This window comes from Seriola dumerili, unplaced genomic scaffold, assembly GCF_002260705.1.
Source record: "Seriola dumerili isolate Sdu_G_001 unplaced genomic scaffold, Sdu_1.0 BDQW01000017.1, whole genome shotgun sequence".
In the NCBI taxonomy this organism is placed as follows: Eukaryota; Metazoa; Chordata; class Actinopteri; order Carangiformes; family Carangidae; genus Seriola; species Seriola dumerili.
This window is the reverse complement of record NW_019174272.1, coordinates 4,892,716-4,919,705: the sequence shown is the minus strand read 5'-3', so window position 1 is coordinate 4,919,705 and position 26,990 is coordinate 4,892,716. Positions and strand designations below refer to the sequence as shown.

General features: G+C 40.8%; 2 protein-coding genes across 3 annotated transcripts in view; one reads left to right on the top strand and one right to left on the bottom strand.

The window, feature by feature from the left end:
• The window catches only part of LOC111226848 (transcription factor 7-like 1-A), a 38,945-nt gene extending 32,195 nt beyond the window's left edge, over nucleotides 1-6,750 (bottom strand). For both annotated transcript variants that reach the window (XM_022752147.1, XM_022752155.1), the window contains exons 1-3: nucleotides 5,867-6,750; nucleotides 5,650-5,722; nucleotides 5,407-5,534 (exon numbers count right to left, since the gene is read on the bottom strand). In XM_022752147.1, coding sequence (XP_022607868.1) covers nucleotides 5,407-5,534; nucleotides 5,650-5,722; nucleotides 5,867-6,052 — 387 coding nt within the window. In that variant the 5' untranslated portion in view covers nucleotides 6,053-6,750. The remainder of the gene's footprint in view (nucleotides 1-5,406; nucleotides 5,535-5,649; nucleotides 5,723-5,866) is intronic.
• A 13,794-nt stretch (nucleotides 6,751-20,544) lies between these two features.
• Nucleotides 20,545-26,661, top strand: LOC111227001 (ubiquitin-conjugating enzyme E2 D4). The gene is made up of 7 exons (XM_022752343.1): nucleotides 20,545-20,832; nucleotides 22,257-22,320; nucleotides 22,472-22,503; nucleotides 22,595-22,672; nucleotides 22,807-22,912; nucleotides 23,678-23,771; nucleotides 23,878-26,661. The coding sequence occupies exons 1-7, from the start codon at nucleotides 20,809-20,811 to the stop codon at nucleotides 23,921-23,923; spliced, it is 444 nt and encodes a 147-aa protein (XP_022608064.1). The 5' UTR covers nucleotides 20,545-20,808; the 3' UTR covers nucleotides 23,924-26,661.
• The last annotated feature ends 329 nt before the right edge of the window (nucleotides 26,662-26,990 follow it).

Genomic DNA, 26,990 nt, shown 5'->3' with positions numbered 1-26,990 from the left:
CCCCCCCTCCCCTCCCCTCCTTGCACCAAGAATCCACGTTAATACCACAGAACAGACATGACTAAGCTGGTATTCATGTGACACATGATACATGTCTCCACCTCCCACACCTGCATCACCCCATTCGTGGCAAGAACTTTTTTTTTTTTTTTTTTTTTTACACTTAGCAGCTGGATGGAGACAGCAACATTTTAGATTCCCCTTTTCTTCAAGCTGAACTCGTCTGCCTTTGAGTCCCATCACAGCTCAACCCTGCAGTGACCGGTCACTTCACACAAGGATCGCAATTGCTTGAAAGTAGAGACAGAACATGTGTAGTAATAACAAGAAGCTTCCACCATAAATAGCTAGAGATTTCTTGTTGACTTTAAAGTCTAACGCTGCAACATGTTTTTTTTTTGTTGTTGTTAGGATGTTGAACAGACACTCACAACAACATCTTTGAAAAGTCTCAAAGCTGCAAAAGAAAAGCTGAGACTGCGGAGAGAACTCAGGTGTGTTAGAGATGTTCACCTTTGGCCGAACGCCTCTCAAGTTAGCCCAAATTTTCACGGGGAAAAGCAGTGTACCAAACATCGCAGCAGCTCTGGCCAAACATAGCGAATGAGAAAAACACATAAATTGATAAAAACACATTTGCACACATATTCATCTTGGCACATCAAAGGGATTCATTGATGTCACTGAACATGGGGAGTCTGCGGCTGGAGAGGGGAGATGTTGGTTATCCATTCCTCAAAGGGTGCTGAGATGCTCCTGATGGGCCCCGCGCTCGAGAGCCAGAGAGCGCTATAAACAGAATTTCTAATGTCAGGCGGAAGGGTGGGCGGGTGGGTTAGGTAGTGAACTAGCAGGCTATGGGGTAGCGGGAGGAATTGACGCCAGCTCATGCCTTCCACAGAGACCAAAGAGGGAAGGATACAGACCAGGACTGACACCATTTCACACAGCTCTACACAAGCGATGTTATGAAGCGAACATAACCACAAAATGCATGTTCCTGTAACGCTCCATAAGAAAGGTTCTGTGTCCAGCTACTACAGATTATAACACAGTGAGTGATTTATACATGTAAAGGTGTGTAAAGTGGAACATTAGAAACATGCCAATATATTTCCCACTGTAAACTGGTTTGGTTTGTGTTGCACTAATTAGACCTGACCTTGTTTACTCCTGTGTAACATAAAAGTAATTCTTAAAAACAACAACGGAACAATTTAAGGCTAATCAATTAAATTCGCTCTATTTCAAAATGTCAAATTATATCCCAAACACTATCCCCTCCTTCTCAAACTAAATCAAGATTATTTTAATATTTCAAAATATATATATTTTTTTGCCAAATTTAATTCAATTTTCCCAACCCCGAGCAATGAGTTCATTATCAACCTGAATCACTCCGGGCCAGAGCTCTTAGCCAGCGATGGCATTTCTGCGGTTGCCAGCGATCTGTTCCTAATTGAACAGTGCCACTAAATTGATGTAGATGTGTTTGCCTTTGAAGAAAAAATCTTTCAAAAACTATAAACCTAGTCAAAAAATGTGTGCTCTGTTGACACAGCGCTTGGTTGAAAAAATATTTGCGCGCCAACATTCAGGAATACAACACTGAGGGTTGTCAGGATGTGAGCCCCGTACACTGTTCCCTCTGTTGCAAAAGTATCCACAGAGCCTCACCTGAACAACCCCCCCCACCTACCGCGTGAACCCGTCCCCACCCCTCGCCACCCCCTACACGTCAAATCAGACTGTGTACTACACACACAAACGTGCCAAGCACGCATGACGATGCATGTGCACATTTACATTCACACACACGAACACAGCCACACACACACCACACACACAGCACAACACATGGATGCATGGACACAAAGGTCGAGTGAAAAAGCCAAGTGAGCCACCTGATGAAAAGACACCTCAACACAAACAGGCTTTGCTTATGCAGGGAGAGGCCCTTTTATTCAGCGGGACAATGTCTGTGTTGACTTTTCTTTGTCTGCACATTTTTAAGCACCAAAAGCAGCAGAAAGAATGAAAAAAAAAAAAAAAGGAGTCAGAAAGGCATGCAATCGTAGCCACTGACATGTTCAGACTTATACAAACTCTCCATTCATATCTCAATCTCAAACAATTTTCTATTCAACAATCATGCTCGGGAGTTCAAGTGTCTCACTGCGTATTTGATGAAGATATATTTGCGCGGCTAACCTCGCTCTCGCTCACTCGCCACCTCTCACACACAAGAGGCATTTCACTCTTTAGTGACGATGATGATGTACTAGCAGAGTTATCTCAAAGTGCTGATGAGGCTGACAAGAGATGGCGTCGAGCGTCAAGTGTGTGCGTGTGTGTTCACCAATTAAATCTGGCACCAGTCCGTCACTACGGGAACAATGCGGCGATAATCACATCAATGAATCGACAAACAATAAGCTGGATTTGTCAGGCTGACTTCGTAGGAAAAAGGAGGAAAAAAAAAAAAACTCTTTGGCTCTGAAACCCCACAGCAGGCAGAAGTCTGGTGGAACATCTCTGCAAACATAAAACCTCCTCCTCAGCTCTCGGTGGATTACAGCGGAATGTCAGCTCCACGCAGGCTTTAAATCAGTTATGCTTGGCCCTCAGGGGAACTCTGTGCTGATCCCATGTAGGCCTGTCTCTCATTGCTCATGATAGGGTTGCCACATCCAAATTTAAAAGTTCGGGCCTCAAATCCTTCATCATGCAGCACATTGCGGAGTCAAATCACAGCACGACGACTCTTGTGCAACATCTCCTATCTATTATTTAGCGTTTGCCTTCTTTTAAACCCTAGCATGTGCTGGATATATGTGAGCGCCACACTGCTTTATTATTACACAAAAGTACACAAACACACAAAAGATGTCGGACCTGTAAGGGGAGGTGTAAATAGATACATGCAGGAAATGTAAAAATATACCTTGGCACACACTGTTCTGCCTGTAATTACAAAAATATTGACATTGCTACAGAATGAAACTGCAGAGCTCCACCTAGAAATAAAAGCTGCTGGACTCTGTCGCCTGGTATGTAATCACATGATCTGGGCGAGAGACACAACTTTAATGTGTCTCATGCAGCACAAGTACAACCACATACCACGGTCACACCAACAAATCTGTCATTCCCAAGCAGGGCTATCCAAGACACACAATATAATACATCTGTTTGCTGGCACCGGCATTGTCTGTGTCTCAAGACCAGAGAGGTGACAACACAAACAAGGTTATACCCTGTGGGCAAATTTTATCCCACCAGCCAATCAGCATATCCCACAGGATGATGCTGCATGATAAATGTAACCGTAGAGCTCATTAGTTAAACTAAGTTGTTGGTGCAAGCCACTGGTAAATGTCATCCAGTAAATCTGACTTTATTCAAGTTTATCCACAGGTGTAAACAAACCAGCCCCAGAGCCTTGCTGGGTACTGAGTCGAACCTCTCATCAATCAAATCCGCTGCTTTCTCACTAAAGCCATGAGCACAGAGCAATATGGAGACCTTGAGACATCTGCTAAGTATGCCAGCTATTGTCTGCCTGCTTGTTTTCTGCCGCGGTGATGATTGACACAGTCAGCTCACTGTGTCCCATTGACCTCATTCTTTTTTTTCTAATATGGGGGATTATACCTTCGAATTTTAAATCCTCTCCAATTATTTGTTACTTTGCCTCAAGGAAAGTCCTTTTAATTTTCAACTTTGTTTTGCTGGACACAAAAAAAAAAAGAAGAAAAACACAAGGAAGGGAGAGGCTTTCACACCACAGACGAGACAAAACAAAGCAGAGACTTGATAATAGATGGGTTTGAATGCCTTATTTATACCTAAAATGTTGTCCCCTGCAAAAATCCATCAGGAAAAGCACAAAATATAGTAATGACATTATTCCTACGAAACTCTGGTGGCCAAAAGCAACGAGGTAGACGATCTGCAGGGCAGCATGTATCACCTAGTCAGAGCAGAGTAGCCATTTAGTTAATGAGCCCCAATGGAGACCTCCAATGAAGCCATCAAGACTGCTCAGAATAACAATGGTCAACTAACGCCTTTCTAATTGAATGGAAGATACAGGGAGGCGAGGGGAGTGGGCCTGGAACAGTGAAAAGGACTTGTTTTTTGGGGTGGAGGGGTGTGGGGGTGTGGGGGGGGTATGACATGCATTGGGGGATGGACAAGCTCGGAGGAACACAGCTCTCCTGCAGGGATTATTTCAAGGAAGTTTGCATAGTCCCATTTAAATTGTATTTCATGAGCTGCCATTCCAAACAGTGCGGGTTACATTTAAATGTTTTCACTCAGTGTCCGTCGACACTTTGCAGACCACGTTCTCTGACCTCAGTGTGGCATTTTTGTTCGCCTCATGAACTTTCTTGTGACTTCATTAGTCATGTTTTCATCGTTGCTAACTGGTGTGAAATTATCGTAAGGTCTCTGTACTTCACTAGCCTGCTGTTAGCCATGCTAAAAGACATATAACACTTGCAATGGGACACAGTTGTTGCACAGTAGCAGCAAACAAACCAGTGCAACAATTGGTATTTAAACATTACAAGCTTTTGACAACTTCATGAAAAACCGGTGTGATGCAACCAAGCAACAAGTACATGAATCATTTCAGACTCTACATCAACAACACTAGCTTACGACAGGCGACCTTATCTAGTCTGTGGACATCGGCTGTCATGGTCCCTGCAGTGAAATGCCTCCCATGTGTGTCAAAGTGAGGTATTACATTGTTATTACGGTGGGGATATGACTTGAGGTAACTGCCTCTTCTTTTCAATTTTTCTGCAGAGAATGTGTGTACAAAACATGCAAGGTCTACAATACAGTAAGATGTTATCCTGCAAGCTCAAGAAATACCTTCAATAGCAAAGCAATCTAGTGGGAGGAGGCCAACCTTAAAAATATCCATTGTAAAATAAATTTCAGAAGAATACAAGCATCCACACTGCAGAATTTTAAGTCCCTACAAGAGAATAACAGTGGCAGCACATAAGATAAACCCAGCTTTAATAAGACATGGTCACAATAAAGTATATAATCAAAATCCAGTGTGAGCACTGCAGTGTATTTTCGGTAAGGGACTGCCATAAATCCTTCAAAATAAAACAGAATAACTAATGTGTCTGAACTTTGAGCTGAATGAGAGGTTGTCAAATGCAAGCCTTGTCGAGGGTGGGTGGCAGGGAGAAATTTATATCCCCAAAAAGAACAAAGAAGTAGTTAGTACTCCTTGAGAGGCCACTCGGAGGGAATATGGCGGTCTGGCAGTGCACAAGGAACTTTTACGCACGGCCAAAGTTTTTTTTTTTTTTCATGCCGAGTGCGATTGAATAAAGAAAAGAGAGTATAGAGTGACATATCCACAGCAACACTTACTGTTCTCGCACTGGGGGACAGTGAACCGTTGGATAGGTAGGGGTTGCTGAGGTCTGGGATCATGAGAAACGGGTAGCCAGGATAGTGAGGACTCTTAAAAAAGCCACCATCTTGCTGCCTCCTCAGTGCTGCGGGGGATAAAGAAAAGCCAGGGTTAATAACGGCACAAAAGCGGCACAATCGCCAGATATAGTTCACAAAGTACTGACGGTGCTTGTATGTATTTCTTTTTTTTAATTTTACCTTCACTGAAGTAGTCTCTTGTTTTCTCATAACTTTCTAAGTCTGGTCTGGTTTGGGGGCGCCTCTCTGCTTGCTGACAAGGAGAGAATATACACACACACACACACACACGCGCGGAGGGGAAGAAACTATTGAAACTTTCAACAACATTAAATCACATCTGTCTTAATGCTTGGAGCAGTGTGCAGAACATCGTCTATGTGCAGTGTGTCCTCACCTCCGAGTCTGACGAGCTGCTGTTGTTTTCCGACTCGTTCACTAAGGAGGATTTCACATCATCCAAATCCCTTTCCGCAGATACATTCTCAGATATCTTTTCCTCCTGCTCCCCTTCGTCTTTAAAAGAGATCATTTCATCATTGGCCCCCAAGTCATCCCCACCACCTCCGTTCAGCTGTGGCATTTTGGCAGAGCAGCGGCTGTTTTTTTTTTTTTTTCTATCGAGGAGGAGGAAAAACAGTCGCAACAATAATTGACTTTCTATCGGATCAGTGTAGTCCAAACGAGCCGCTGGAGCAGTAAACCAACTACAGCAGACTGTTCATGTTTCAAAACTCCCTTTTCATCCTCTGAACGTGGTCCCGAGGTCCATGGCGAGTCTTGCAACAACAATAATCCACAGTTGGAAGTTTCAACAGAGACGCCGAGGGAAGATATCGATGAATCTTTGGCGTTAGTGGCCGGATGCGCAGCAACTTGGCAAAGTTTCGTCTCCTTCGCAGCTTGTGGACAACTTGTGGCCCCTGCGTGTCTCTCCTTGTTGCGCTGCTGAGGAATGGGACTCTCTCTCCTCCTCTTACAGATCCCGGGAACCACATAAACTAAAGTCCAAGCGACGGGGGAGGTTACTCAAGAAAAAGAAACACGTCCGATTTCATCTCCTAGTATCCATGCGTGAGAAAACAATGGCCGGAGACAAAAAAGAAAGAGAAAAAAGAGAAAGAAAGAAAAACACGCGACGGTTGCTGCAGTTTTCTTCGCTTCACACACGCTTGCTTTTCCTCCCTCTCCACAAGTTTAAAGCGACGCTTCGCTGTTTTCACAAACACACAAGAGGGTAAAACTACAAAAAAAAAAAAAGAGAGAAATAAAACCCGGTGCAAAGTAAGAATTTTATTCAGCTGGACCTGGTCGCCCTTTCCCTCCACATTGCTGCCGGGGAATGCGCCCTGAAAAAGTACTTGGTTGTTCAAGTGGAGGAAAAGCGCAGCCCGTCCGAAGAGGAGGAGTTTGCACTGAAAGCCGACACTTAATTCACCACCATGTAGATCAGCTATTCTTAACCCTCAAGACACCAACGCACTGCCACCGCAACACACAATGAAATGATCGAGGGCATTTTAACAGAACAGAGGAGGTTTGTGCACGGGGGGGTGGGGGGGGGTGTAACCAAATCAATCAATGACACAGTTATGACTTATTATTATCGGTAAATTATTATTATTAGGAGTAGGCTAGTAGTAGTAGCCTAGTTGTAGTTATTGTTGCTGTTATTTGTATTACAGGAATTATCAATGAAATTAACGCATGAGAATATGCGAATATGCACAGATGATGTTTTATTAGAGTCAAAGTGAACGCGAGGTGTGACCTGCCAATAATCTCCAGTATTGTGGAGGCGAGCAGAGGAGACCACACTGCCTCCATCTGTGTGAAAATGACAGGCCAGACTTTTAGTGAGAAAGTCATAATTACACACTGCCATGTAAATTGCACGTCTGCCTGTCCTGAAACAATACGCGGGGACAGACAAAGCTCAGCAACACCTGGGATAAGCATGGCCTATTATGGCACAACTAAACTACTATAGGCATGACAGAGTGAGGTAACATCCAGGGCGAGCCTCTGTCTCTCTCTCTCTCTCTCTCTCTCTCTCTCTCTTTCTCTTTCTCTGGCCCCATTGTATATTTGAGGAACAGGATTGGAGGCCCGGTTTTGCAAGCAGTCTTGGAAGAACAAGGGAAGTGGTTGCAATTTTTTTTTTTTTTTTTTTTTGTGTGTGTGCGTGTGTGTCTGTGGAGTAACCTGCACATAAATCTGAATCATGGCCTGTTTTTAAATGCATTAAAAAAGAAAGTAGCCTAGTGTTTGCTCACAAAGCATTGGAACTTGCAAAAGTTTTTCCAAAGTGTAACACACACCAGCTAACAAGTTTGATTCTTTTAGAACATTTCCTTGGCTCATCCTATCTTCACCCTCCTCAGCCCAAATCCACAGGACCTCAGACTTTTCTTTTACTTCTGATGCAATTCGACAGGCTTCCCCTGTTTGAGAAAAGAAGTCACTGATGTTGTCGACTGCGTGTCAGCAAGCTGAGGGTTGACTGACAATTCAGCAGTGTCTCCACGGGCCTCATTAGATCCTCACTCCTCCTGGGTGTTTGTGTGTGCGTGCGTGCACGGCAGTGTGTGTATTTGTATTCGGTTAAAAGCAACATATACTGTAGTTGCATACTGCATCTTCTATGAACTGCATGCAGGGCAGTTATAAATAGTGGATTTCTTATACACAGAAATACACGTTTGCACTTGCATGCACATACACAGGTGAATATTTTGCCCTCAAGGCTATACATCATTGTTTTTCTTGGCTACAGTATGCACAGAATGTAACAGAGTGTATTTACGAAATAATGCTCGCACTAGTTCATTTTTTTTCATCCAAATTTATGATACAACCCTTTGGTTTGACACTGAACTCCAACACATTTTTTCTACCCTAAACTAACACAAAACACAGAAAACACAGCTTCTTCTTTTTTTTCTAAATCTATCACATGTCAGAGATATAATGGACTGTGCATGTCCCAGCAGGTGCAATTACAATTATTCAGTGCTCATGCACCATAGCCTTATAAATGATTAATAAAGAAATCAAATATTAAAACAAGTCAACACAGAAAAATAATAATGACTTGCATAAGCAGTTGCTGAACAGGGATATCTCTTAAATACTGACATTTCTCACACACGCATAAGTTTCAGCAGTGTGCTATTAAGCGCCATTGGCATGTGGTGAGTAGACTGTTGTTTCACAGCAGGGTGAGATATAACACTTCTGTGAGAAATAAAATAATAAAAAAATAAAAAATAACAGTGTATCAGAAGTGTTTTAGTCCAAAGTGAGAGAGAAAGCAGTCATTTCAAAAATAAAAATGATGCCTATTGTTATCAAGCTGTTACTGTCATTAAAATAAAAGCACATTAATTGGTTATAATTATTTTGTGCACAGAATCACACGTATATTTACAGACTGGTAGAGTTCAGGTACCGTTGATGTGTTTCGTGTTGATAGAAACCCCCCTCTCACCAATTTATTCATCCAACCAGCTGCACACTGGCTTATATATATAATGTGGAAAATTCATTTCTTTACACCTGCAACATGTGAAAGAGGATTTTAACTCCTATATATATTTACCTATCGCTGCCTTCTCCCTATGACTGTCTTGTTAGAGAAGGATTGGTTTTAACTGGGAGTTGATGAGGGGTCAGGAGAGATGCGAACAGCCACAATCTTAGCCTGGGGGCAGATCGACTGGTGGCCAGAAAATTTATTCAGAGGGTGCTGTCCCTGCATCTGCCTTACTTTGAAGTTGCTCTCTCAACTCTGGCTTGTCGTACGTGACTGTGTGTTCATTTTTTTTCCTCACTAAAGAGAGTGCAAAAAAAAAAAAAAAAAGCAGAGATGGAGCTACTCGTGCGTGCTTATACACACGTGTGTGCTTCTCCATGTGCTGTGTGTTCCTGTCAGAGTGTGTTTGGGTTAGTTTGTATGTTTGTGTGCTTGTGTGTGTGTGTGTGTGTGTGTGTGTGTGTGTGTGTGTGTGTGTGTTTGAAAGACAGTGAAAGTGGAGGAGAGAAAGCAGGAAAGGGAGGAGAGAGATGCTCTGTGCCAATCCATACTCGCTTTGGAGAATTCAAGGTCATCCTTTCATGTTTTGCCAACCATCGGTCAATCAGTTTCCAATCAAAGTGGTGCTTAATTCAGCAGTAATTCCCATCTCCTCATCACGTTCTCGCCTCACTGTTTCAGGGGCGTTAAGGCAGTTCCCTTGTCTTCTCTCTGATCTGCTGCAATGTGTCCAACATGTCTTGCCAGGCCAAACCCACCCTGTCAAGCTCTCTAATAATACTAGTTAAAGTGTGTGGAGGACATGTCAGATCACACAGTGCGCTACTGCTGCTTCCATCTATCTCACTTCAGGAGATTTAGGTATCACTTGATTGTCTTTGAAGCGTACCCAAGTCGTGTTCCTTCATTAATCCAAAGAGCCCTCCAGAACGTCTCCATTTGGTTTTGAATGTCTTAGCTTTTGGAAGATGGAGCATAAAATTGGTCAAAACAAGTCTGGAAGAATTATAATAGATGTGGTCTTTATACCTTATTATTTCTTATGCAGCTATTAACATAAAATGCTAATTTAAAACACATTGCAATCCACTTGTTTTTTCATGTTTTATCAAAAAAAAAGAAGAGAGACTGATCCAGTCACAGCTTTGATTTAACTGTGATATCTATACATCTTTTAAACATCCCAACATGCATTTCCCTGATCTGACCCCATCATATAAAAACATCCAGTACGTATCCACGTTCTTTCTGACCTCACGGAAGGATCACCAGATTTAAAAGAGTGAAAACAAAACATTTGGCTCTCCAACCAAAGGGCAGGATTCAATGCAGATGAACTGACTCTTTTGCATCACCACTCTGCCATATTACCTCACCTCCTCAGTCATCACACTAAGTATGGATGGGAGTGCCTCATGCAATCATGGATCTCACAAAAATAACCTCATATCCGTTTTAATCCGCAGAAAGGTCCCCTTTCCAAGCTGGTATGGGCGTATATGGCATTTAAGACTGTGTGAGGATATGATTAGATGACAGTTTTTACTGCCTGGAGGGTGTAACTGAAACACTAAACCGTGTAGAGAAGGGAAAATAAAAGACTGTGTTGCAAAGTTTTATTCCTGCCTTTCTCCTTCTCTCTGGTGTTTTGTTGCGTTTGTTGTTGTCCTTTTTCCAGAAGGGTCCCGGTTCCAAAACGAGAGAGTGTTCATCTGCAGGAGAGAACACTGAGTGTTGAAATGAAATGAGTGTCGATGCTAATCATTTCTATATGATTAGACAGAATGAATGAATGAACAAATGAATGACTGGATATTACCTGAAGGCTAATCAATGCCGCTCGTGCAGAGGGTACAACATCGTGAGACTTGAAAGACATCAAAAACGTCAAAGTCCTCCGGTGCAGATTTACATGCTCGCTGAGAAGTGCTCACTCATGCCTCTTGACTGAAATACATGTTCATGTTTTTTTCTGTATGGCAGAGGATGCTTTTAAGGAGCATTATTTCTGAGAACTTCAAAGCCTGCCAAAAGCACTCTCCCTTTTGGAGTGTGCAGCGGCTTGAAAATGTACTTATATTTTCCAAATGGACAGGAAGAGGCCCTCACTGGTATTGAGGTGATGCTAATGCAATGTGGCGCTAGTTTTCAGCGTAACTCGGTTTACAGCACAAAAATACAGCCTTTATTAAATACCATTAATCTTTTATGGGCTTGATTTTACATTAACTTTAATTTCCCATCATTTTAATTACAAGATGGTAAATATACTCTCTATTTTGCCGTGTCTATATGGAAATCTGTCTTTTATAGTTTAAGGGAAAAAAACAAGCACAGCCAACAATGCCAACAGGTCCTCATGGACACTATTTACTATGTACAGCTCTGTAACTACCATAATTGTCCCAAAGCCTCAGTCAGACTCTTTCCAGATGCTGCATCCAGGCTTTCTGCTATCGCCTGGTTTTATTGATCCAGTTAACATTAATGTTCACAAGGTCACAGTGTTCAACTGTCTGTGTTTTCTCAGCTGAGGGGCGCATTGCACCGCTCCTCAGAGGACTGGAGATTCTTTCCTGTGATGTAAACCCTGCCCAAGTGAGAGGCTGTTGACTTTATTTAATATGTCCGCCAGATTTTTTATGAGCATTACGCAAATGAAATGGTTTGCATTATGCGTGAACCATACGTTCCGCAGAGGCATGCACGGCTGCAGACAGCTGGAAGTAACTTGAGCCCCTCAGTCACTTATCAGCCCTGGCATCCCTGCCATTTCCCATAGCCATCTTCAAGCCAGAAGAATCCAGCCATTGTTTTCATCTCTGTGGGCCCTGTGTTAACTCAGCAGTGCCTCGCTGATTGTTGCAGAGATATTAAAGAAAATGGTAGATTTGTCTTTGTCCATATAACCCTGTCTTTTGACTTCCAAGCTCCTTGCTCTATGTTTGTGTGTGTATGTGTGTGTGTGTGTGTGTGTGTGTGTGTGTGTTTGTGTGTGTTTGTGTGTGTGTGTGTGTGTGTGTGTGTGTGTGTGTGTGTGTGTGTGTATGTGTCGAGGGGGTTCAACTTGATGCGGTTGTAGAGAGCAGCTGCACCTGCCCTGTATGTCAACAACAGGGTCTGGAGCAGACACTCAAGAAGAGAGGTGGCTTTCACACCACTGGCCTCACTGAAGCTGCTTACTTTCCAAAGACAACAATGACCACGCTGCTCGGCTGCGCCACGGAGCTTTTAGGCTCTATAGGCTTGGCGCCTGGTCTGTGTGGCCTCGAGATTATCTCCCGACTGAGCCCCTCTACATACAAGCTTATTGGACTTCCTCACGTCCTCTTGTTTTTGTGGCTCTAAAGTTTCCAGGATGCTTTCTGACTGTCTGTTTTACACATAGAGACAGGATCCCCCGCGGGGGTTGTTAGGAGGTTACAGGGGGGTAGTAAAGGGGTCAGGGAGAAACTGTCAGTCTATTTCCTTTCTCTGGCCTTGGGAAACTGCACCACAAGTCTTTTGCATATTTTTAGCGTCCTTGCTGGTTTTTGTCTGTGTGTATCCACAGGAGAAGATAAAGTTATTCCCAGTCGATGAGGACTTTTGTTTTTCACATGGATTACTTATTATTAGTGTTGTCTTTTTTGTCCCATTTTTTTCTTAACTTTCTCAAGCTATACAATGAGCAGCACACAATCTGTCAGAATAATGCACAGGGTCTGGAAACCATCATCTTTATGTGTTGGTCTGTAAATCTCTCCTCCATAGAATTACTGCACAACCCTGCGCTGGTGATTGCCTTCTACTTGAATGTCTCCAGCTGGTGGTGTGTGTGTGCACTATCACAGGAGTAAAACAAATGTGTGCATGTGTGTGTATGCACTGTATTTCATGAATATATCCTCGCAGTAATATTGCTCTTTTTAGTGTCTACCAAAGTCCATACTCTCATACTTTGCTTGAATTTTGTGGCTTCAGTGATGAGGAGACTGAACTGCTAAAGTAGCTGTTTGTATCTGAGTCGACTTGAGTTCAAATTATGTGATAAACATCAGTTAGATTAGATCCTTTGTGAGGGTTATGGTAAATTGGGATAAAATGTGTTCCCTGTTTTGAAGCTGTGGAACAGTAAATAGTAAAGTACACATGTATTTTCCTGGTACTGTGAATGCCGTTATTAATGCAGGGGGTGAAATAGGTGCAGCGTACTCTTTAAGAGGACACATCCGAACTCTAGGAACTGAAAATAGACATGATGGTAGAGGACTGTTTTGTGCAGATTAGAGGGGGAAAAAAAAAAGAGCAAGAGAAGCATTTCAAGAGAAATGGTGCGAGAAAGGTTGGATGATTAAGCAAAGAGCAAAACCCACCTTCCTTTCTTCTTTGGCAAACTTTGCTCTTTAAGGTCAGGGCAGATATTGAGCGATTGCATTCAGACGACCAAGTGAGCTTTCATAAACCTGCTGGGAAGTCATCCTCATTTACATTCAGGAAGCATTTAGAGAGAGTTACCTGAACGGTGCCACAGCCCAGATAATATTGCTCACAGACATGTTTTACCTGCTGCACCACATGTCTTCCCGTGTTATCTCTAGGTGCATCAAAACCTTCCTCTCTCTCTCTCTCTCTCTCTCTGCAGCTCATTACTTCTTGTGTGAATGTCTAGCCACTCGCCTGTGGTTGTTAAAATAGCTGCCAGTTGTCTGTTAAGAAATTGCAGCATAACTAAACCACTGTACATGTTGCTCTGCAGAGTTTACATTACCTTTCCACCATCTAAGTAATTATAATACTTTGTATTCAGGCGACCGTCACTATTTGTGTTGTCACTCATGTGCCTCAGTATAATACAGTGAGTGCTGCTAGTACATGGCTTCGGAAATAGACTATGGTGAGAGAACAGAGTTTAGTTGTGAGAAAAAGAGCTACTGTAAAAAAACAGCAAGACCTTGAAGATATTACATGTAGCCTGAAAGCATGTTTAACCACATTAACATTATCTTAACCAGAATGTTGTTCTTGCTTTCTAATTCCACAAAACAATTATCACTCAGTGAATGGAGAGGTACATGCCAATAAAAATAAGTCATTTCTGTTTTTGCTTTGGCCCACCTCTCCATAATGCTCGACTGTGCAGCTGCACTGCGCCGTGGAAAACAAACAGTGCAGTGCAGCTGGGCTCCTCAAGACAGCGAAAGGGGAATTTTAATCCCATTTTTTTTTCCTTTGGCACCAGTCAGATTTATTTGGTCATAAAGAAAGGAAAAGCACCCCACCATCTGAGAAGGACTGGGAAGTGAGAACGCAAATTATGCCAGAACCCCAATTGCAGACTTAGAAACACAACAGGCCAGGAAATGAATCCCCCAACAGGTCAAAGTGCTCCAAACACCAGAGGAGCCTAATTAACTCAGATAGTGACACATTGCTGGGATACCTGGACAGCTCCGATCAGTTTGTCATGTTTACACGGAGCACCTAAGAGCCAACTAAATATGCAGCAGTGCAGATTCTTACAGTGATATCATTCACAGTAACAGTTTTGTCACCATGAGGCGCATAAGTACAACAGCCAAAGGCTAACCTACACGTGTCTCTCATCCATTCCCCGCAGCGTGGTCTGAAAACAAACTATCCGGAGAGCCTCAAACCATTTCCAGCTGTCACGTCCACCGCCCCAGTATAACTCCTAACCTGATATGACAGGGCAAGACGAGGTGAGGGTCAGGCCTCGAGGAAGATTCAGAGCATGTAACTCAAACTATGAGCATTATATCCATAAATGCCTGTGGTGGAGAAATGAGGATGGCCATGTGCTGCACCTATTGTCTCTCATGTTACCTTTATTAACTTCTCATCTTACATCAGACACTACAAGTCTTCACACACACAATAACAGGGCAAAGAATTATTAAAACCCATAATTAGGCACTGGTGGACTGTAACTAAGTGATATGCCTGGAAAAACAACAGTAAGATGCTGATTCCACAATTATCCAAGGACTACAATAATCAAATAATATAGTATAATACAATATAATTATGATAGTCGCTGTTTGTGAGCATAAAATATTTTTACTTTTGATTCTTTATGTGCATTTTTCTGATAATGTTTCTGTACTTCTACAGAAATGTAAGTGCAGGACTTTTACTTAGGTAAACCAGTTAAATACTTCTTCCACCTTTGTAATAATGTTTGGAAATAAAGTGTCATTTTTTTACTCATGAATGTGAGATGCTGTAGATATGTTACACAGACTGTTTACAGTTTGAACTATACATCAAATATGACAAACACACACATGAGTGAAAATAAACAAGGCACAAATATGAAGGTTCACAGCCTTTTTTGTTGCTGTCGAGGTGCTGTGGATATCGCAGCAATCCATTAGTAATGCAACAAGCATCTGGAATGTTGTTCAAAAACTGCAGCTAGGTTAGCCCTATAAAAAAGATAAATGAGTGTCCCTGTGAATGTCCAGAGAATTGCATGTCTACTCATCCCATTCCTCCAGTACGCTGAGGCACAGACAAGGACAGGCTGCCGGCCCTAAAGCGCTTTGGTTCAAGTGCAATAAAAGAATCAGACTATTGCTCAAAAACCTTACAGATAAACTTCACAGGAAATATTGCATGGATGCTGATTCACACAGACACCAGAGCTTCAACTGATATGGACCTCAGCTGCTGCTCTAGCCTCAAGAGAGGTGCAACAAGTTTCCATTATGGCAGCATGGTGTCTCTGTTTAACTATCATAAACGTCTGCTGCTCTGAGGAGACATATTTAATCGTGCTGCAAAAACAGCGTTTATATGGCTGTTTATGTGCTATCCTGTTTAAAAGGTCACTGCAGTCAGAGGCATGTATCTGCTCCACAGTCTCAGCCAGCGTTTAAGCTCCGTCTGTGGTTAAATTATAACATTTGTGTGGTGACAACGGTACAATACAACCACTCCTTTCTTGGCAAATTTTTTTCTTTAATGATATGCGTCACCCTCTGTTAGCTGCTTAGATTGAATTTCCCATTTTTGTATGGGAAAGCTTGTGGACTACGGCTTCCATTAAAGATATGCAAAGAACGCACGCGAGGAACAGAGCTCTACACATGTACCGAAGGCAATTAGGAGGTTCAATATGAAATAGTCAGTCTGCACATTGTCCGGATTTCACTTCCTGAAATGATGACTGGCATTTTGAATGGAAGACGGTATGACAGGGGAGGGGAAAAAGAAGCAATTTTAATGTTTTTTTTTATAAGGGGTGCATGTGTGGAGGGGTGGGGGGGTGAGCGCTTTATCATGCCTCACTATCCAACCTCTTACCTCCCTCTTTGGGCCTTTAGGAGCATCCTGTGACCCCCGACCTCCTGGACAATAGAGGCCAGGACGTTTCCCAGTGAGCAGCGATGGAGCCAACAACAGGAACATGAGGGGTGCTCCTGGGAAACAAACTGTTTATTGTGCAGCAGGATGGACACCCCCTCCACCGCCTCCACCCCCCCAACCCATGTCCCAGTCACTTACTTTCACACACAGTCACAGACACTAACTACACACCTCTGCACAGTGAAAACTTGTCAAACAACAGGTGGCTGCTCCTACCTCTGAACCATGTAGCAACTGTAATATTCAAATGTCCTGTATCCGCATTGAGTGTGCATGTGTGTATTTGGCAGAAACGAAAAAAAAAAAGATAAGAAGGATGTTTCTATTTCACCTAAGTCACAAACATATGCTGCAACTAAAAATATACTTTACTTCTTCTTTTATTGTTTTTTGGTATATGAATCTGTTGTCTTCGTACACGCCCCAGGACACAGCCTGTAGAAAACCTTGTTTCAGCTGTCGCCTTCTCCCTCATTTCTGCACTGGCTCAGGCTGTAGATGATAAGTTTATATTTAGTCAGACTTTCTATTTGATAACAGTACCAAGCCATTTGTTGGTGCTGCCATTGCCTGTCTGCTTCAGAGGAAATCCCTCCTTTGTCTCTCAAGGAAGCTCAGCAAACTGGGAAAACCTGAATTTGTCATCAGAACTCAAACAGCTGGAACACATTTGATTATGTAGAGTCACCACTAAATGTATTAGTCAACACTCCAGACTAGTTATTACCTAGACTCTTGAGACTACTCAATGCAAGAGCAGCACAGTAAAACCGTTTCCAGAGCTGTCAATCACCGTGCCAGAACTGTGGTGCAACTCAGAGACACAGAGGGCTCTGGGGATCGCTCTTTAAGTGCTTAACCCCAAAGGATTACTGGTTCTTTATGAGTATGTGTGTGATTTGTGTTTGTGTGCCACATGATGCATATCAGATAAGGGTGGATCAGAGGTGACAGACAGGGGAATGGATCTGATCTCATTCTTTTTGCTCTCTCTGGAGAGACATTAAATCTCGATAATCAGAGAAATTAGAAAAAAAATATATTAAAAAAATAACCTATTAATCACTTTGCAGATGATGAATCCATGACTCATTCTAGCTGTTATCATAACGACAAAATTTAGTGATATTGTTTTAATCTAAATGTGGAAAGTAAATTATGTTTGGACAAGAACTTAATAACATGCTACAAGCCTGCAGTTTGAGGTACTGCTTGTACCTGAGTTTCTACATTTGGTGATACTTGTTTCTTTTACTTAAGTACATTCCAGACAAAAAACCCTCCACATTTAACTCACTAAATTTCTTAAATGACTAAAGTCGTTTTCCAAATTAAGATGTTACATTTAAAACATATGATTAACTTTAAATCTAATGCGATGTAGTTTACATTAGTCAACATAAGGAGCTTTTTAGCGTGAGTCTAAAAAGTGTAAAAAGTCATCACTCAGCCTGTCACTTAAAACGGGTTTGGTCTCTGAGAACAGTAAAATGCAGTATCATTTTTGCGTTAGGACCCTTGCTTGTAAATGAGACATCCCATAACCAGCTATGCAAATAGGTCAATAAAAGCTGGCGACTTCTCCATGGCCACAGTTAGAGCATATAAGGCCATTTAATAGGCACATCCTTGAAGCTATAAATGTTTATATGATTTCATGATGATGTAAACCTTGCAAGCCAAAAAAAAACAACACAGACAGTCATGTACCAGCTTGTTTTAATGACCAAAACGTAAGAGGAAGACAAAGGGAAGCTTCAAAAAATTGATCCAAGTTTTTAAACTCACTAACACTGATACCCAAAAAAAGCAAGAGGAAGATTTGAGGAATAACTCAGAGATTTTCTAGGTCAAAGGCCACCTTAACACTGACAAGCAAAATCAAATCACAGCTAAGGAAATGGGCCATGAAACACTGATTGCTCCATACATAATGACCCTTTTTCCAATTGCTTAGCTCAAGAATTATTTGATTGTGCAGAGTGCTGACTTCACTGCAAACATGAGCACTGCTTGCACATATTGCCTGAGTGTATAATCAAATCAAGACCATTGATACAAGGAGTGAACAAATATCTCTTAGTATGTGGGAACAATATGGATCTTTGTTCCACAAGAGAGCCCTCAGAAAGCTAATACACTGACCGAAGGTAAAACACCTCTGGGGACTGGGAGCCCAGCTTGTGCTGAGCATTAATTGGTTGTGCTTTTATTGGATAATTCAGACATTAGCAAGACCCATTTAAGTTAATTTTGAAAATGACAGTGAGCATATGTGCTTTGTCACATTGGCAACTATGGGAAAAGTGCCATTGAGTGGAATATACTTAAGCTCAGACACAGGTTTAGCATAATTGCCACAATAAGTGGAATGGTTTCTGCTATACAATGGGACTTCTACTGATGATGATTCATGTGACCAAAAAGACAGATCACTGGAGTTTGCTGAGTCTGTGGTTTCAAATAACAGCACTATAGGCTATATTCCTCATGAGACAGGTCAACTAAGCTGCTACCCCCACCCATATCATCCCAGGTCTGACACATTCACACCTTGGCTCATACATCAATTTGGAACTTGTGGCACCAGTCCTGTAACTAAAAACTCAACTTCTGGGTATAGCTGGGAAATTCCCTACACAGGTCAGTGATATGTTGCCTTATAGAAAGAAAGACATTTTTGCTTATTGCTTTGAACATTTACAAGGTAGCATGCCCCCGTAACTGTGGGACTGACTTGTGTCTCTGTCACTTACAAACACCATAGGTTTAAAGTATACAGTAGCAAGCAAACCAATGTGATTTGAGATTTCTGAGGAAACTACAGTAGGGTGACTGTGGGAGGCTTTGTGAACTGAAGCTTCTCAAGCCAACAAAGTGTGGGCTTGACTGTGTCTGAAAACCTCATGCTGATAAATGGCCTCTCCAAGTAGACAAACTCAGAACACAAGGCCCCTGCTGCACAAGACCCAAACTGCTACCTCTGCTGCTGGCTGAATCTGATTACAGGCAGGCCCTGAGGACAGGCAGGTCATTGAGAGCACAGAGATGAGCAAACAATAAGATATTATCTGAAGGAATCTTCAGCTTTCCAAAGCAAAATGGTCCCTCTCAGTGTCACATTGACGATAGGATCCTCAACCTGACACTGAATCAGCCATTTAAGAAGAATGAACACTGCGACCCATTCATACATACTCACTAAAATAATGAGAGCTCTTTTTTCACCCTTGTTTAAGATATATAAAGGGGAGCTCATGAGGCTTTGCAAGACAAGGCTGTGCAGAAACCGGAGCATGCAGCTGACTCAGATGAATATGCCTTTACAATGATTGGGTATTGAATGAACAATTCTATAGTCTTTCTCTTTATTCCTATGTACATGGAAATAATACACGTGTTTGGCTTCATTGCACTTTGCTGCTCCATTGTCATGCACTTTTGCGCTTGAAAAAATAATTTGAAAGCAATTCTTTAGATTAATCAACTGACTATGAGCATACAACATTCAGTTTCATAAATGACACTGTGATAATATTTTCCAATCAAAGCCGTTCATCACCTATTTTGGCCGTGTCTCTCTTGTGTGTGTGTGTTTTTGTTCTTTTCAAATAGTGACATCTTGTGGACACCCAGCCTCAGCTATTGTGTTGGTGTTATAGGCTGTACATATGTTTAAAGCCATGTATTGAAGAATGTATTTTTTTTTTTAACACTGCCTTCCTGTCTCTGTTATTTGTGAACTTGATGATAAGATTGATGAATGTGATGAATGATGCTCATTTAAATACTTGATTATATTTATTATTTATTATTATTTATAAATATAAATAAAAATAACTATATTGATCTCTGGCAGAATGTGATTAAATGCAAAGAGGAGGGACAGATATAGTAGCCAAAATATAGGTAGGCAAATTTATGGGAAGTTATTGTATGGAGTTTTCATTCATAGCATTTATCATGTGAAAATTGAATTTAGATAATAATTATTGTGATTATTTAACATTATAATGGAGAGTCATATAATGTTGATTTTGATAAGTGTATGGTGTCAAAACTTTAAAAAACTAAATAATTCATTTTGGACTACAACCATGGAAATTGCAATTGTCACTTCAGGACTTGTAAAGAAAGTTATCGCGATATCACCCAAAACAGCCTGCCAGGCACCTAGAGGAGCAGGGATGAGAGGAGAGACAGCAAAATATCTCGGTTGTTCTGTGCCAGTCTTAAGAAAGATCAGACTTTAACACACAATTTACCGCATCGGTTGTACTGGGAACCAAAAGCCCCAAGCCTGTTAAATGTCAGACGTGATTTTCTGATTGTACGTTAAGTGAGATTTGGAAGAACGCGGCCACAAAAGCCAAATTGTATGTGTGAAGTGCTAACTGTTAGCTGACAGGCTAGCTAGCATAGCCATTGAAGCAATGGCGTTGAAAAGAATTCAGAAGGTGAGTGTATATTTCTTTCGTGTACCAGCCATACCTTATAATAGACACATTTTTCTGAGTTTGCGACCCTCTGTGAAGGTAATAGCAGTGTGGAGCCGTTTCTGTAGCTCGACTTAGCCTTGCTTGCTTTTTGTGCTCCTTTTTAAAATAATGCACAGACAAAAGACGAGCTAACCACTGGTGGCCCTGTTGGTGCATTGCTACAGTAACGCTGACTACCAGTAACCACTCTAACAGCGTCATTGTTTTGACAGCTACGTTTTAAGTGTGTAATATTTACTTTGTCTTTCTGACATGTAGCTTAGCACCTTATCAATACTTTGGGAAAGGTGGCTAATGTTAACCAAACGAGTCGTTTCGCAGTGCAGCCGTAGGCTAGCAGTTATTTAGCAAAGGTTAGTATATGCTTTGGTCCTTGGTTTGATTGGTTGACATGCACAGGATTTGTTGTTAAATTCTTAGCTTGTCAGTTATCTTTATCCTTGTGGTTGGTCACTGAGAGTGTAGCTGATGATGTGTTTAGTCGCTGAATGACAGCTGCTTGCTGGTTGCCAAAATTGAACTCTAGTGTCAGTGTTGCCATATATGGAATGGCAAATGGGGCACTGGAGCAGGCCACGGTGTGTATTTATATAACAGAATAGATAGGCTTACTTTCAAGAGTTATTAAATAACGGGCTTTATGTCATTTTAACCATCCGTCGTTTCGCTGTCTGTGATCATTGTCATTTCATGAATAGTATGTAATGGAATATGGCCATAGCGTTTACATTTGTTTCTGATATAATAAACCTAATTTACACAAGTTTATTTTTATTTATTTTTTGCCTTAATTATTTCTGTAGCACATTTTTTTCTTTCTGTTGAGCTCTATAACCTTCACAGTCAGCATCCCTGGTAAAGCTGAACTGATGACTAAAATGTTCATGAAATCGAGAACCACCATTTACATGTCAACAGGCTTGGATCATGAGTGTTAAGCAAACATGGCTGCCACTGAAAAGACTGGTAGTAATTTCAACCTGTCTCAAATTTAGGATTGAACTTTACCCACCACAAAGTTAAGTTAGCCCACTTCACATAAAGCCAGAAATTATATGGATTAAGCTCCAGACATGGTCTCTGTTGCAAAGTTATACTTCTTTTTAATAAGAAGTTATTTCAAAATCTTAAGAACTCATTCATGATTCATCATTTTAACATATAGTGCATTGGTCTAATAATGAGGTTCTCACATAATCATATTTCATGTTTTCATGCATTTCATATTTCAGGTACTTAATATTAATAGATGTAAAATAACCACTTTTAACAGAAACTATTTAAATGTTTGTGTTTTTCTTACAAAGAGTAAAGTTGTAACAATGCTGCGACTGATCAGTAAAATAAAAGCTGATTCATTTTGTGATTGTCTTACCATTTAGGAACTATCAGACCTGCAGAGGGACCCACCTGCTCAGTGCTCTGCTGGACCAGTTGGAGATGATTGTAAGTAGTTAGAAAATTGCTGTATCAGTGTATGCCTGAACAAAAAAATATCTGATTGCTTTGTATAAATATATTTTCAAGAGAGTATGGCATTATGTGCCAGGAGTTTGGATACCAACTCTAAAATCATTATTGATTTTTTTTTTCTCAGTGTTTCACTGGCAGGCAACAATAATGGGTCCGGTAAGTGACACTGTATCTTAACCCAATTGAAATATGCAACAGAAACAACGAAATTGCCGTTGACAACTTGTTTCTATTTATATTTCATTAGAGTGACAGCCCATATCAGAGTGGAGTGTTTTTCCTCACCATTCACTTCCCGACAGATTACCCCTTCAAACCACCCAAAGTGAGTAAGGGTCTTCTTTGTGTGTAACACAATGAGGCACTAATACATCTCGCCTTAGCGACTCACTTTTATTTTACTGTGGTCAATGTAATTGGTTTCACTGGAAAATAACATATTTTTCTGTTTTGTCACAGGTTGCATTCACAACAAAAATTTACCACCCTAATATCAACAGCAATGGAAGTATTTGTCTGGATATACTGAGATCGCAATGGTCACCTGCACTTACAGTATCAAAAGGTAAGAGGATGCCAAAGGATTTATACTAGTGTGCTGACATTTTTATTTATTAAAACAGTTGTGAATGTTGACCCAACATGCAAAGTACTAGGGCCCTGACTCAGCCACAGGTAAGTGTAATGCATTATTAAGACATTGTTAATGTAATAAGCTACACCTAGGTGGGCAAGTCAAACTGCTCACTTTTAGAATGGCCTCTGGTATTGCTGCTTTACCGTTCACAGCAGGTGTAGTAGGTTTGTATCATGTGAAAAAGTGATAGTGACACATTCCCCGTATTTCCACAACTTGACTTTTTCCCACATCCATGTCAGTCTTAAACCTTTAGACTCTTGTCCCAAGTCATGCCTTCAGACTTAATGTGATATGCCATGTCAAGTCAGGTTCATGACATTAGGCGTTATGTTTAAATGTAAAAAGACAAGTCACATCAGAGCAAAAGAAATCCAGCGTCAAATGAAGTTCTGAAATACTTTTAAGTTTAATATTATTTGATATAGGATACATAAAATTACACTATGTATATTTGATAATATACATGGTGTATATATTCTAATGGCACTACCATACTATCAATTATATTTTAGGGTATTTGGTCATGTATCTATTGATGTCTTTGATTGTTGATTGTCTATGATTTTTACTTTCATGACTAGTAAAAATGTCAAAGTCACACAAGTGGCCTCTACTTCTCAAGGTCACAGCCTTCTCATTGTCCTCTCAATGTAATCTTTAACTTTAATGTTCTTTTTCATTCTTCCACAGTATTATTGTCGATTTGCTCTCTTCTTTGTGATCCGAACCCGGATGACCCACTGGTACCAGAGATCGCCCATACATACAAGGCTGACAGGGAAAAGTGAGTGTAAAACATGAATGTACTGACTCAGTATTTTTGGAGAGTAACTTCACGGTTTGCAAGTTCATCTGAAACTTTTTTTCGAAACTTTGCATGTGTTTTACAGGTACAACAAATTAGCAAGAGAATGGACACAGAAGTATGCAATGTGAGAATGCCAGGGAGACAAAATACAAATGAGAACAAAAGAAACACATTTGATTTGTAACTTGAGGCAAATGAGCAACAGAGGGAAAAAAAAACAACTAGACAACAGCCCATCTTTTGGAGAAGGAAGCGATTCAATGAGGTACAGTGCCACCTGGCTTTCCGTGTGCTGAGCTGCTACCATGTGCTGTCCTTCATGACTTGTATGGATCTGCTGAGCAGGACCTGATGGGCTCCTTAAAGCACTCCCATATGGAATACCGGAAACTCTTCACAGCCCATACCACCACACTCAGACTTTAAACTGTTTCTCCTGCTATTGTGATCATCACTATCATTGTTGCCATTCATGCGCATCATTTTCACTGTCAAAGAGTCATATCATTGTGCTACTCAGAAGCTAAATGTTGGATTGATTTAGGAGATTGGCTCTCCCTTCATTTCAGAGGTACTGTCTGTGTCCCACTGGATGTCTTGTTATTACTGTATTTCCATGTATTTAGTGGCCTTTCTGTGTTATTATTTTCAAACGGTATATGTGCAATTGAGGCAGAATGTTCCCTGTTCAACACAAAATGGTGCGGTGCCATTACCAGCAGCTGATCTGTTGGCACATACTGTCTCTACCCCGGAACAATGTGAAAGATGTAAAGAAGGATTGGTCTCTATCACCCAATGCATTTGAAACTGCAACAGTATTTAGTGGTTTTGAAGACACTAGAGAGCTGCTATTAAGAGCTAGCTGGCCCTTGCATCACAGTTGTGGAGCTCCATAGGGCAAATGTCAACATCCATTTTTCTCACATGCTGTCATTGCCCTTATATCCTGTATAAGTAAACACCAATGGCTGGTGTCCATAGTGCACAAAATACTACTGTTGTATGACTTGTTCCTTGTTGTGTAGCTATGAACATAGCTCCTCTTTGGCATATAGCTAAGCTGTGTGCCTCCTCCTCAGTACAGTTACTCAGGTATCTAACCAAATCATCAGCCTTTACATGCAGTGACCCATGGTGAGAAAAATGACCTGGGCCCATATCATCAGGCTTAAAAAATATTACTGATCTACATTCCCTGGTTTTTTCACAAAAAAAAAAAAAAAAAAAAAAAAAATAGCTCATGCTTCCAGAAGAAGCAAAATGATCAAAGACAGATCAGCACTCCTGAGGTTTTTTATGCATATAGGCCCTGATGGTCTGTGTTGCCATTTTGTCACAGAGAGGGTTTTTTTCCCCTAATTATCCCTCTCCAGTTCTTTTAGTCACCATTTCCATTTATTTTTGAACAACATTTTGGATGTGAGCAGCCGTTAAATGACGCTGTTAAACATACATGCTACTGTTTTTCTAAAACAAAATGGCCTTTGGTTATAGCTGGTGTCACTTATACTTAAAAGGGGAACTTGACATCAGAATTGACATTTTGCAGAACCGAGTAATAATTTGAAGTCATGTGCATCTAGTTACTTGAAGCGAATAAATACAGTAACTTGCCACGACAATTTCACCTGCTTTAATATCGGGTGATGTGAAGTTTTTGTCAGCATTTCTTTATATTCATATTCATGATCAAGTCTGCAAAGACTTGTTTAGTTTTGGGATTATTAATCCACCGTGACAGTAAAACAGTTTGTCTGGGTGATACATTTGTGACCTTTTGTATTGTATCTTTGAAAGCTTTAGTTTTAGGCCTTTTTTTTTCATTCATGTCAACAGAATTGAACATGATTGTGATGTGTCATAATGTAATATTAGTTTTACTATAACCCATCGTGACTGTTGGATAAAGTAGTTAGGAAATGCTATGATTTTTTTTATTTTTTAAATCATGGCTCATAATGTGCTGATGCTGCCAATATAAAGGGAACTATTTGATGTTCAAAAGGGGAAGAAATTTGCTATTGAGGCATTACTGAATGGATTTATCCAGAAAGGTTCATAGTGAAGCATGAAAGTTTTAGAAGCTTTGATTGTAGAATTAACACTATGGTTTAGGCACCAAATATAGAATTTGATCATTGTTAGCTGCTGTAGAGAAAATGGTCAAAACAAGTTGTCCTGAAATACAGTATATACTAAAAGGTTTTGAAAATATATCTTCTAAATGCAGTGAAAGTCTTTTTGCTGCCAGACTACAATTGCAAATAACTTGTGTGTATTAGTACTAGTTCAGACTTTTTGTGCATTGTCGTTTGTTCATCTGGCTATTTATTTATTTGAAAGCCGAGTATCTTCCAGTTGTTCAATTGAATGCAGCCTCAATTCATCATGTCAGTGATGCTACATTGACTTCCTTTGTCCAGTGTGCTCAATAGAGTTTATATAGGCAGCTTGGCATGCTTTGCACTCTGGAGAACCTTCTCACAGCCATTTGCCGGATATCAGGGATTTCGTTACAATTCATCTGCCTAACACCTCTGACTAAAATTTTAGCCTTAACCCTCATTTTGTATATATAGAGAGAACGTGTCATAAACTGTTAAATTTGCTATCAGGGCTGTATCCCCCAAATGGGTGATTCATTTCATCAGTAGACATGGAAACCTGCTTGAACAGTACCAATATTTTTTGTTGAAAATTTCAGCCTGGCTTTCTCAGAACGCAGGACCAGCTTTCATGCATCTTAAAATTTGGAATATGTGTGCTTGAACTGCCACCAGGAACGTCCATATGTCCTCACATAGCCTACACAAGATAACTATTGACCTTGTCATAACATATGAATAAAGTTCATCTTGGTTTACCGTTGTCTGCAGTCATTTCTTTTTATGTTTATTATGAGATGTAATAACTTAACAGCAGCATGAGCCAGAAGCAGCTGTAGTTGTGGCTGTGTAAAGAGGAGGACGTCCTGTTTGGGTGCATTTAAATAACCAAAAATTATGTTTTGAAAAGAAGAGATAATCATGGACATATTGTACATGTGCTGTAGTATGACTCATACCGTCAAAAAAGCACTGTAAAAAGTTGTTCTTGGCATATAACAGCACATACCTGTAAGATGCACTCTAGGGTGCGTTTGATTCAACGACGTCTGCTGCGAGATTTTTGCGGTGCAGACAACAATCTGTA